Here is a 12,530-nt window from a genome sequence, read left to right on the forward strand (position 1 = left end):
GAGAGCCATTAGCATTTTCATTTTCATTACGTAGTTTTTATTTTAGACGAACATTATTATAAAAAAAAGTTCACCTGGAATAAAATCCATTTAAAAAAAACACAGCATCAGTATCAGTACACAGTTAATGAACTGGCTTAAACAAGATTAACCACATGACAGGTCCACTTATCTGCAGGAGCTTTTCACATTAAGCCATTGGAGTAAAAATAAAATATGTTTAAACATGTACAATAGGATAATTATATGGAAAAACTAGAGAGTTTCCATTAGGGGCATGATTTTCATCAAACAGTTTATGGTATTTTGCATGAAAGGAACTGCAGTGTCAGCTGCAAACAAAATAAAACCCATCTGTAAGGTCATAAAATTGAACTATAATAACTAAATTCACATTTTAAGAAAAGGTAAGAAAGTGAAATAAGTTCTATTAGTTTCTTGGCACAAGAAATGCAATTGCATATGGCACACGCATTTCAAGAAATGAAGTAAAATCTGAAAATATCCCTAGAATAATTGTTTGCTAAGTTTTATTTCTGTACATTTCATTTAGATTTTTTTCAGCGTGAACATGATAGTCATTAATTTTATTAGTCTAAAAAAATGACTGATTCTACTCTAAAGTCGTGCTAGAATTTGAAATTCTTTTAGCATATCCTGTCCGTCTGGGTCCCTCTGTATCAAGGGATTTCATTTTTAGACATTCCTTTCCAACTACTCCTGTGCGCCCTTTGGATGTAACAAGGAAAAAAGAATGTCTCTTCTGTTAAAAAAAAAAAAAAAAAATTCTAAGAAACCTGATTGCAGAAATGAGTGCTTAAAATTTACGATAAGTAAACCAACATAATGAAATGTGGTTTTCAAATCTTCAGCTTAGAAGCTCATCTTTAAAGACTGAGAACTACATTTGTAAAGGAATCTAAGTCATGAACTTGAAAAGAATGTCTGCTTAAATGTATCACTTACTGATCACAGGAAAAACTTTATAAGCCTTAATATAGACTCTCAGCATTCAGAACCTGTAAAATGGAGTTATAATCTCTTACTTAGAAACTTCTGCAAAAACGCACCTATATTGCACAGCTAAATTTATTAATGGAGACAGGGAGATAATACTTTTTTTATGCTACTAGATATGACATGTATGCTCTATTCTAAACTAATATTTCCTACCTTTCCCAATGATGTCTTCAGTTCAAAACAAAACATAGAGTCTAAATTTTGTTAGATGCTTAAAAGCTGGCTCACTGTTTTTCTACCAGGTATTAGAATACTAGTTAGCTAAATGAGGTATAATTAAAAAATAGTCCTTCAAAGTAAAGAGTATAGTCTTCTGAAAATTTATAACAAAGACTGCACAAAATGTTTATGTAAATAGTAAGAAACCCTGCAGCACCCACTAACTGATGCACAGGTAGATTATTGTATCATAGTCTGTCCAAGTAAAATATAGCTAAAATAAGTTCCCAGTGAAACATTTTACAATCAACTGATTTACATGCTACTTAGTTACAGCACATTTTCACTGTCTGACAGGCTCAGACTCTATTTGAAAAGGTCTAGTCCAATCATTGTCAAAAATTTACACATGATAATAGAGTGCAGCCACGGAACCACTAATACTGCTGCAAAACTCTTCATGTACCTTATCTGTAAGACCGCAAAAATGTCCACAAAAAACTAGATTTCTTCCGTTTCAGCAGGGAACAGACAATTATCTGTCATTGAATTCATCTACAAGTAGAAAAAATAATGCACTGTATGTACATTATTAAGCAAAGTGGAATATTTATTGGGTCATTTTATCATGCAGAAAGTGAATTACCTAAGGTCTTAGCTCAATGTATATACAATTTAGCAAAGCTAAATGTAAGAAAATAGCAAGGACAATTTATTTCTATATAACAGAGCATATACTCCCAGTTTGCTGCTACTTCAAAGAGCACTTTTAGACTCATCTAACTTTCACAGGCTCTTTCAAGTGAAGTTCATGGAGACTAGTTATTCCACATAAGACAAAAGAAGAAAGAAGAAATAGAACCAAAGCAAAGCATTCTGTTAAAAAAAAAAAAAAAAAGTAATAAAAGCTAACCACAGAATATGTCAGTTTTGGTTTGCAGACAACCCCTGAGATTATATAAACCAAAGCATTAAGACACCAAATAGTCAGAGGTAAATTACTAAGAGAATTACATTCATACATGGTGTCATAGCACTTATCTTTAAGAAGGTACTTTGTTACCATCCAGAAAGCTTAACTGCTTGGATTTTTTTCAGGAAATAGTCAATATAAGATGTTTCTAAAAAATTATTTTTTCCTTTTGAAAATGTATCTAATTTGAAGATAGTAGAATTACAATAAACTTTCAATCACAGAACTACTAATTATACTAGAAGAGCAATGAATGACTTTTAAGCCTATAGGTAATTACAAAAAAAAATTACGGAGGCTGAAATTTGTCAACAATAAGTTTAGTGTATCAAAAATAGCTTGGGCATATTTGCAGCTGCTAAATTGTTCATTTTCAAGTAAGTACGAAAGATCGACTGGTCCAAGCGTTCTAAAGACATATCTTAATTTGAAGAGAATTCTCTGTGGTAACAAGCAATCCCTTTCCACTGCCATCTCCTGTTCTTAACTATCCAGCATGATAGTAGCCTTTGTGAAGCAAAACAGGCATACCAGGAAGAATAATTATTAACAGAATTCATTTCCCTCATCCCCTCGGTATTATCCCCCCTCTGCGTTATGACACTGAAGGCTACAGTAACAGCAATGACATGGTGATCTGAATTTGGCACATAAGTTAACACTAAATACCTTATGATGGTTTTATCTACACAAGTATACCAGTACCAGTGTTTGCTGAGAAAGGCAACTAAGCTTTTGGTCGGCTTTAGCCCAGATGACTAGACTAAGTTCTATAACAATGAACCAAAACAGATGGAACTGGGTTCTACACATTCAACAACAGCTGTTTGAAAACTGAAACCTTGGTCCTGTTTTCTCTAATGAAAAGGCAAGACTTTTCCTAGAGGCTACACTAGATCTAAGTACTTTTATTTCTAAAAATACCTCCCAAATAAAACCAACCAAAAGTCATTATTTTCACCATTACCAAGAGCTAGCTCTATTAAATTTATATCAACAAGTTAATCTGTCTTTATATAGGTAAGCTTTCCACAAACTAAAATCTAAACCTAACTTTTGTAGACAGGGATTATGGCAGGAATTTGGTATTACAACTAAACCAGCCAGCTAAGGAGTGAACCTAAGAAAAAATCTATTACATATCCTTATTGACAGAATCACAGTTAGACGCTGGACTAAAACCCTAAATGGTCTATCTCTCAGCCCACGTAAAATTTCAGCTCAACAAGTTCACAAATAGAAACAGATAATAATGTTCGAATGTGTTATTAGTTTTAGGTAACTGAGTGATTACAGTAAGTCAAACATGGAAAAGAATAGCAAATACAAACCCCAGGGAAAAATGAGATTATGGTGATTTCCAAATGCAGTTTCTATAGATTAGGCAGAGGTAATCATTTAAAAAAGTGATTCATTCAGCTACCCAGACTCTGGCAAACAGGTCAGGAAGGAGCAAAGCTCTTAACAATCTGAAGAAATAAAGAAATTGTGGCCTTTGATGACTAGATGGGCATTTCAGTAAAATTTTTAATGACTTTAATGATTCTTATTTAAGAAAAAGCCCTTAAATAAATGCTACCAAGGCAGTAATATTTGACCATATGAACCAGACCAAATACCCTTTTAGTATATTAACCTCTGCCGTAAATGCTCTGCTTTTAACATTGCCACACGTACAATTTTGTCTAGAACTTCATGACACAAAAGTGTGCAAACATGAGTCTAAGATTGTGCTGAAATAGGGAAAGGCTAACACTGATGTGCAAAGTAAAAAAGAAAGATAACTTCTGCAACAGGTACTAAAACAAGGAAAAAACGAGTTAGGTCCTGCATGTGTCTCCACTTCATTGCTTCCATGTTTGAAAAAAGCAGCCTGTTCTTTTGCTAGGCCATGAGGCTGGAATCCACTTGGCATTCTGTGTTGAGAGGTCTAAGTTCAGTGGTGCTCTCAGCAGCAGCCGGGAGGTGTGATTCTGAGGCTGGGTGACCTGTGCTTTCAGAGAAGCAGGAAAGGGCCCTCTAGGTGTGCTGCAGTCTCTCAGAAAGAGTTCATCAAAGTAGCGAGCAACGAAAGAAGCTGGTCTTCTTTGATCGGTTTTCTGTTATTTTCACTGGTCCACCTGCTCCTGCTGAATTGCTGTCATTCTAAAAAATAGAAGATAAAGTTACCAAGGAAATAAAAGTTTCATGGTTTGACCTCAGTTACCTAAAAAATAAAAATAACTAACCACACCATGTGAAATGTGTATTCTAGTGACATGTGTATTCACTAGAGTATTTTATTAGAACGGGAACTAGTTAAGCACCAATGTTGTCTTTTTATTTGGAAATGGTGAATTAAAAGGAGGAAAATGCCCTTACAACAGCAGCTTTTATATCAATAATGTATTAGATAGGAAGCTTCTATTTCCAGTTCCAATAGAGTGCAAAGTTTCAAAGGTCATGATGGAAACAATGTTAAGATACTGGCACAGGCAATTCTGTTAGAGGTAAGAAGAGCTAGTAGTATAAGGTATGCAATTATACTCAGGACTCAGCATAAAACAAACTTTCAAGGTTGTCTTAATGATTTCAAATTTAAGCACACTTTAGCAACTTCAAAATCATAGCTACATAGATATAAATATCTGTCACATGAAAACTGAACTGGATAATTTTATGGCAAAAATCGAATTTGTGCCATTACTATTTTTATTATTCTGGTCAAAATTCAATTTCAAGATCACTTAAACAGCCAGATGAAAGATATGAAACAGCTGCAGTTCAGAAATAAGAATCCTAAACAAATAGAACTAAGAATCAGAGTTCAACCAAATGAGTATCTGAGTCAGGGAAAAAAATGAGTTTAATGTGAATATCTTATAATTAGACCTATCCTTTTCATCAAATGCCAAATAGAGAGCATAATGGAAATAAAAATTATAAGTGATACAAACCATTTTTCTGTTGAGTTTTGTCATTATATCTCGTGCAAGTGTAAAAAATGCCTATAGGTAAAACAAAACATTTTCATTATTATATATTCACTATATATATATATATTCCCCCCACCTCAGAGATGGGGTCTTGCTATGTTGCCCTGGCTGGATTGGAACTCCTGGGCTCAAGCAATCCTCCCACCTTAGTCTCTCCTGAGTAGCTAGGACTGCAGGTGTGAGCCACGATGCCTGACTTATTTTAAAACAGAAATACAGAATTTTTCATTATTTCACTATAAATATACCACTTTAAAGTTTTAACATTAAGAAAGTAACAATTGTAATCATAGTATGCATGTGTTTACTCTTTTGAGATTGTATCATAAACATTTTCTAATGTTATCAAACTATCATTCATTCATCAAACATTTTCTTCATGTGACATAATATCTCTCACAATAACACCCTTGTTGAATCACGAGTAACTTCCTCAGTACACCAAAAACAGGACAGAAGCTCTGTCTAAGCTACCTAACTTCCCTAGAGCAGGGCGCAGTGCTGATCTAGGAGATGCTAAATATCTAGTTTAATGAGTGAATCATTATGTATTACCCTATAGCTCTAAAATATGTCTTCACAAAAAACTCTACTTTTTATTTCTGACCTTTTCTTTCAAATTGCTCTCACTGTTATAGCTGAATATGTATAATTTTCCGTGTCTTAACACTTCAAAATCCCAACAGTTGCTGGAGCTCTCGGCTAAACTCCCCACTGTGGAAGTCAGTTCAAATAGAAGCAGGGCAAATCTGATTAATCTTAGTGATTAATTTATCCATAATGTCTCTTGATACAAACCAAGCATTTTTTAAACCCATCATCTCTTTTTCTATGAAGCCAAGAACTATTAAAGATTCTCCATTTGTCCCCATGCTAAACCCACTGTTAAATCAGCCTCTGTTCCCAACACTCCTGATCCCCAAAAACTGTTCACGACAAGGATTATTTCCAATCTAATCAAATAAATATGACAATTACTATTATTACTCATTGTCAGTGTCTCACTGTCAAACTCGTCACCTATGAGTCTAACCACACTGATTTAAAGCTCTGGTAAAATTTGTTACCATCTGTATGCCTGGCTAGAATAAGCAGCTCAGGCAACTCCCAGTTCAGGGAGCTCTATCCATACTGTTGCAAATTATAGGATTTCATTCCTTTTTATTGCTGAATAGTATTCCATTGCATATACATACCACATTATTATTTATTTATTTTTTTTTAGACGGAGTCTCGCTCTGTTGCCCAGGCTGGGTGCAGTGGCACAATCTCCACTCATGGCAAGCTCCGCCTCCCGGGTTCACCCCATTCTCCTGCCTCAGCCTCCCGAGTAGCTTGGACTACAGGTGCCCACCACCATGCCCGGCTAATTTTTTGTATTTCTAGTAGAGACGGGGTTTCACCGTGTTGGCCAGGATGGTCTCGATCTCCTGACCTCGTGATCTGCCCACCTCGGCCTCCCAAGGTGCTGGGATTAAAGGCGTGAGCCACCGCGCCTGGCCCATACCACATTTTCTTTATCGGTTCATCCACTGATGGACACTTAGGTTGATATACTGATTTCTGTCTTTTGGGTAAATATCCAGTAGTGAGACTGCTGGATCATATGGCAGTTCTATTTTTAGTTTTTTGATTGTTCTCCATAGTGGCTGTACTAATTTACATTCCTACCCACAATATATGAGGGTCCCCCTTTCTCTACATCCTTTCCAGCATTTGTTATTGCCTATCTCTTTGATAAAAGCCATTTTAATTGGGGTGAGATGATAGCTCACTGTAGTTTTGATATGCATTGCCCCAGTGACTAGTGATGTCGCCATTTTTTCATATACCTGTTGGCCATTTGTTTGTCCTCTTTTGAGAAATGTCTATTCAGATCTTTTGCCCAGTTTTAACTTGGATTATTTCTGATGGCGGGAAATTCTTTTGTAGCAAGCAGAGGGAAGCATTTTTCTGCTTATCTAAGCTTGTGTAAATAAATCAGTAGAGGCTTCCTGTTTCCTAACACCCATCGGCCAACCTAAACAAATAACTGTTATATTATTTAAAACAAAGAAAAAGTTCTGATCAGTGTCCACTGGCTAATAAAGTCATGTAGGTCTTGATTTTTAACCATCATGTTATGATGAACAATGAGTAACCTAGGAAATTAAATGTTTATGAGACTATCAGTATGATTAATTACATGTATTAATACATATCACATGTAAATTACAGTAAATTACATGTATTATTTTTATGATCAGTTGAAAAAATGTTTTTTAAAAAAGAAAATATCAACAGTTCTCTTGGTGAAGAAAACCTATTTTTTTTTTTTTTTTTTTTTTTTTTTACACTTTAAGTTCTGGTATACATGTGCAGAATGTGCAGGTTTGTTACATAGGTATACACGTGCCATGGTGGTTTGCTGCACCCATCAACTGGTCATCTACGTTAGGTATTGAAGAAAACGTATTCTCCTAAGACTTTAGATGGTTTGGTTTTCCTTAACAGCTATCTTAATGAAAATTTATTAACGCTACTCCCTGATAAACACACTTTCTTATTTCTACTAAATGCCACTGTTACAATTTATTGTGCTTAATCTACCTCAAATGTGTACACTAAAGGAATGTGTCCTATAAACTAACAGCTTAATTTTCCCTTGAGAGAGTACAGCCTTGAAAGTGATTTAACTCTTCTGCTGCAGGCATACAGAATGACATGAATGAGCACAGGACACTGGTTGGTCTTCTAGTCAAGGATTTCCAGCTGCCCAAAGGGCAAAACTGAACTTCCACATTCTATTCTGTGAATCTATTCTGTGAATCTTAACTGTGCAATCTAATTAACCCACGTGGAGGCTACATGCTAGAAATTCAACAACCAGTGTCTGCATAAAAATCAGAAGCAGCCAGTTGTGGTGGCTCACGCCTGTAATCCCAGCACTTTGGGAGGCCAAGGCGAGTGGATCACGAGGTCAAGAGATCGAGACCATCCTGGCCAACATGATGAAACCCTGTTTCTACTAAAAATACAAAAATTAGCTGGGTGTGGTGGTGCACACCTGTAGTACCAGCTACTCAGGAGGCTGACACAGGAGAATCGCTTGAACCTGGGAGGCAGAGGTTGCAGTGAGCCGAGATCATGCCACTGCATTCCAGCCTGGCAACAGAGCGAGACACCATCTCAAAAAAAAAAAAAAAATTAGAAGCACAAAAGCCTACAAAGTGGAGTTGGGTCAACAAAAGGCATTCACTAGGTCAGAAAATACCAAAGCTTTGAGAGCTGCTTGAACACAGGCCCCTAAGCACCTGTGCTGCTCTGTAACAAGTCACCAAACGTTTCCTTCTTACCTCTTCTACATTTGCACTGGATTTTGCGCTTGTCTCCAAGAATTTAATCCCATAGTCAATTGCTAGCTGAAAGGCAAACAGAAATATTTAAATTTAGCAAAAGATGCTTGAACATATAATGCATTTATATTTCTTAGGTTTTTCAAAGTCTCAAAGGTAGGGTATCTATTTCAGAACTCCTGTGGTTCTCAAATTTCTTTGTTTTCTTCTACTGTATTCGGAATTTGATAATTTAACTTAATCATCATAAGAAAGATGGCACAACTTCCATTTAAAACATAATTTAAGGCCGGGCGTGGTGGCTCACGCACTTTGGGAGGCCGAGGCAGGTGGATCACGAGGTCAAGAGATTGAGACCCTCCTGGCTAACACGATGAAACCCCGTCTCTACTGAAAATATAAAAAATTAGACAGGCGTGGTGGCACACGCCTGTAGTCCCAGCTACTCGGGAGGCTGAGGCAGGAAAATTGCTTGAATCCAGGAGGCGGAGGTTGGAGCGAGTGGAGATCACGTCACTGCACTCCAGCCCGGGTGACAGAGCAAGACTCTGTCTCAAAATAAATAAATAAATAAAATAAAATAATAATAATAATTTAAGTACTTCTCTTTTTTTCTTTTTTTTGTACTTTTAGTTCTCTAATATAGGATAAATACCTCCTGAGGTAGGAGAATAGGGTCTGTTGGCAGGGAACCTAAAACCAATTCATACTGACTTCCTATAACTAAATCAAAATAAAAACCCCAGTCTTCCACGCCCAAGTAACACAAGTACAGGGGTTATTCCCTTTGCAACCTCCTCCCGTTTTCTGACTCACAGATTAAAAATGGAAAGTACCTCTGATTGGTCCTCTCCCACAACCAATCAGACGTCTGCGCAGGGCATAACTTTGTAACTTCATTTCATCCTCTGATTGGTCACCTTCTGCAACCAATCAGACTGGTCATGGGCCACTACTTCATTTATGTAGGGTGTGAACGAAGTAACCCATGGGAAATTTCTAGAGGGTATTTAAACCTCAGAAAATTCTGTAACCAGTGCTCAAGCTGCTTGCTCAAGCCCACTCCCACTCTGTGGAGTATACTTTCATTTCGATAATTCTGTGCTTTTTTGGTCTTCATTCTTTCATTGTTTTGTTTGTGCGTTTTGTCCAGTTCTTTGCTCAAAATGCCAAGAACCTGGATGACTTTGTAGTCAAGATCCTCCACTGGTAAAACTACCATTAGGTTGGGATTCATTCACTCCTTTTATCTGCTCCCAAAGTATAATTCTCCAACTTTACTATACTGACCGGGCGCAGTGGCTCGCGCCAGTAATCCCAGCACTTTGGGAGGTCGAGGCGGGCGGATCACCTGAGGTCAGGAGGTAGAGACCAGGATGGCACATGGCGAAACCCGGTCTCTACTAAAAATACAAAAATTAGCCAGGTGTGGCGGCGGGCGTCTATAATCCCAGCTACTTGGGAGGCTGAGACAAGAGAATCGCTTGAACCAGGGAGCTGGAGGTTGTAGTGGGCCCAGATCGTGCAATTGCATTCCAGCCTGGATGACAAGAGTGAAACTCCGTCTCAAATAAAAAACAAAAAACTATACTGACTTTTAATTACTTTTTTTTTTTTTTTGAGACAGAGTGTCGCTCTGTTGCCCAGGCTGGAGTGCAGTGGCACTATCTCAGCTCACTGCAACCTCTGCCTCCCGGGTTCAAGCGATTCTTCTGCCTCAGCCTCCTGAGTAGCGGGGATTACAGGTGCGTGCCACCATGCCCAGCTAATTTTTGTATTTTTAGTAGAGACAGGGTTTCACCATGTTGGTCAGGCTGGTTTTGAACTCCTGACCTCGTGATCCGCCCACCTTGGCCTCTCAAAGTGCTGGGATTACAGGTGTGAGCCATCGTGCCAGGCCTTAATTACTTTTAATAAATGAGTCCAGAACTGAACAAAAATTTAAATACTAAAGTATTCAAGCTTTGATTTCTATTAAGACAAACTGTGAACTCTCATATATTCCTCAAAAAGTTCTTAGTTTATTTACAATGCTAAAATTAAGTAAATGTTTTTAGGGGAAAAAAGTCTTTAGCAAAAGTTCACAGTCAAATTGAAAAACAAAATGTGGCCAGGCATGGTGGCTCACACCTGTAATCCCAGCACTTTGGGAGGCCGAGGCAGGTGGACTGCTTGAGGCCGGGAGTTCAAGACGAGCCTGGCCAGCATGGCAAAACCCCGTTTCTACTAAAAATACAAAAACTAGCCGGGTGTGGTGGCACATGCCTATAATCCCAGCTTCTTGGAGGCTGAGGCATAAGAATTGCTTGAACCCAGGAGGCAGAGGTTGCAGTGAACTGAGAATACACCACTGCACTCCAGCCTGGGAGAGAGAGAGCAAGACTCTGTCTCAAAAAAAAAAAAAAAAAAAAGAAAGAAAAGAAAAAAGAAAATTCAATTTGCATATATAATTTTTTTAAAGGCTAAAGCAAAATTCCAAGACTTAAAAAGTGAAGCTTCTAAGTCAATTTAGAATCTGCCACAGAAGTAAATATGTGCACAAAATATCCCTTTGCTTTACAGGAGGACACAAAAGAGAGAAATGCCCATAAACAACATATAAATGACATCCATAGCTTGATCAATTACAAGGAATTTATCCATAAAACCTAAAGCTAATGTATAGTAAAATATTCTTAGGGGAAAAAATGAATTGGAAAATGATTCCTGTTGAAACTTCACCTACCCTGTAACTTTTTTTAAAAAAAGAATGAATTACTTTAGCTTCAAAACTGGGCATTTTCACACAGATCTGGAAGAAACAGCCTGAACTCTAAGCTGCAGGAATCTGAGAAAGGACCAATTTGTATCTCCCAGAAAACATTAGCAAATTCTTTAGGAATGAGTCATGACCACACAGTATAGGGAGCTGGATCTCGAATACTAATTCACACCATTCAAGTATGGATTACATCTCTTTGTTTTGATATCCAATTTAAAAGGATTAAAACACAGATTAAAAAAAAAAAACTTAAATCAATAATTAAACAATATGAAGAAAAGAAATGCTTAATGTGAGTAGAATCCAACCTTTATTCATTCCATTCACATTTACCTTCTCCCCTCTTTCTTTTGACACTTGTCTTTTGTCATTCATATCACATTTGTTACCCAGGATCATTCTTTCAACATCGGAAGAGGCATGCTGCAGGGAGAAAATAGCATGCTATAAAAACAGCCTGAGAAAAACCCATTACTTACTAGACAAATCCAACTTGTCAGAAACACATGAATTTAATAAGACAAATAATCTTTCACTCACACAAGGCCTAATTCAGAGAAAAGTTTAAAGATGGGAGGAGGGGCAAAGCTACAGCACAAGAGCCCTCACAGAGCCTGTGCAAACCTTCTTCCCGAGGTTTGGAAAGAAGGTGGAACACACACAAATAAAGCTTACGGTGATCTAATGACAAAATTTCCAAATATTTGGGTCAAAGAAGGACAAAAACTTGGTACTGAGTGAACCAGTGGAGAAGGCATTCTGGATTCTGAACTATTTTAAAAAGAAATTCATCTAAGTTAATAAAAACGTGTACAAAATTGTATCAGTCAGATTTCTTTCTTAAGTGACAAAGACATTTAAAAATCTTAATACCAATTATCCTGGGATTAAAACAATCTTCAAATATCTAAGATGGAGAAAATGTCAGAAGGGTAAAAAGTTGCCAGGGTAAAGAGATACTGTTGCTAGCCAAACAGCATGGTGGGATAGAAGTTGGGAACCAGATGTTTTAATCCTGGCTCTTCTTTTTAAAGGCTGTATGAGCACAGGCAAATCATTTCTTTCTGGTCTGTTATTCATGTGTAAAATGTGATCTAGGATTAAATTATTTCCCATATCTGGCCCAAACTTAAAATCTTGTGACATTATTTCTCTGTTCCCCTATGCCCCAGTAGTCAGACTGGCAGCACCAGAGATTTATGGAGCTCTTCAGAGAGAGAAGGCCCAACCTGCCCATGCCCTGCTTCTAAGCAGCTCAGCTGCCTTGCAGAGACAGAGGAGCCTTTTACAAGCACCCAGCAGGACTC

General features: G+C 37.3%; 1 protein-coding gene across 2 annotated transcripts in view; it reads right to left on the bottom strand.

Annotated features, from left to right (window-relative positions):
* Nucleotides 1–20: 20 nt before the first annotated feature.
* The window catches only part of RAB8B (RAB8B, member RAS oncogene family), a 78,056-nt gene continuing 65,546 nt past the window's right edge, over nucleotides 21–12,530 (bottom strand). Inside the window, exons 5-8 of one of the 2 annotated variants that reach the window (XM_003901030.5) lie at nucleotides 11,557–11,646; nucleotides 8,463–8,528; nucleotides 5,089–5,139; nucleotides 21–4,297 (exon numbers count right to left, since the gene is read on the bottom strand). In XM_003901030.5, the coding sequence (XP_003901079.1) occupies nucleotides 4,205–4,297; nucleotides 5,089–5,139; nucleotides 8,463–8,528; nucleotides 11,557–11,646 (300 nt within the window). In that variant the 3' untranslated portion in view covers nucleotides 21–4,204. The remainder of the gene's footprint in view (nucleotides 4,298–5,088; nucleotides 5,140–8,462; nucleotides 8,529–11,556; nucleotides 11,647–12,530) is intronic. The other variant, XM_003901031.5, reaches the window with a different exon arrangement.

Source organism: Papio anubis, chromosome 7 (assembly GCF_008728515.1).
Source record: "Papio anubis isolate 15944 chromosome 7, Panubis1.0, whole genome shotgun sequence".
In the NCBI taxonomy this organism is placed as follows: domain Eukaryota; kingdom Metazoa; phylum Chordata; class Mammalia; order Primates; family Cercopithecidae; genus Papio; species Papio anubis.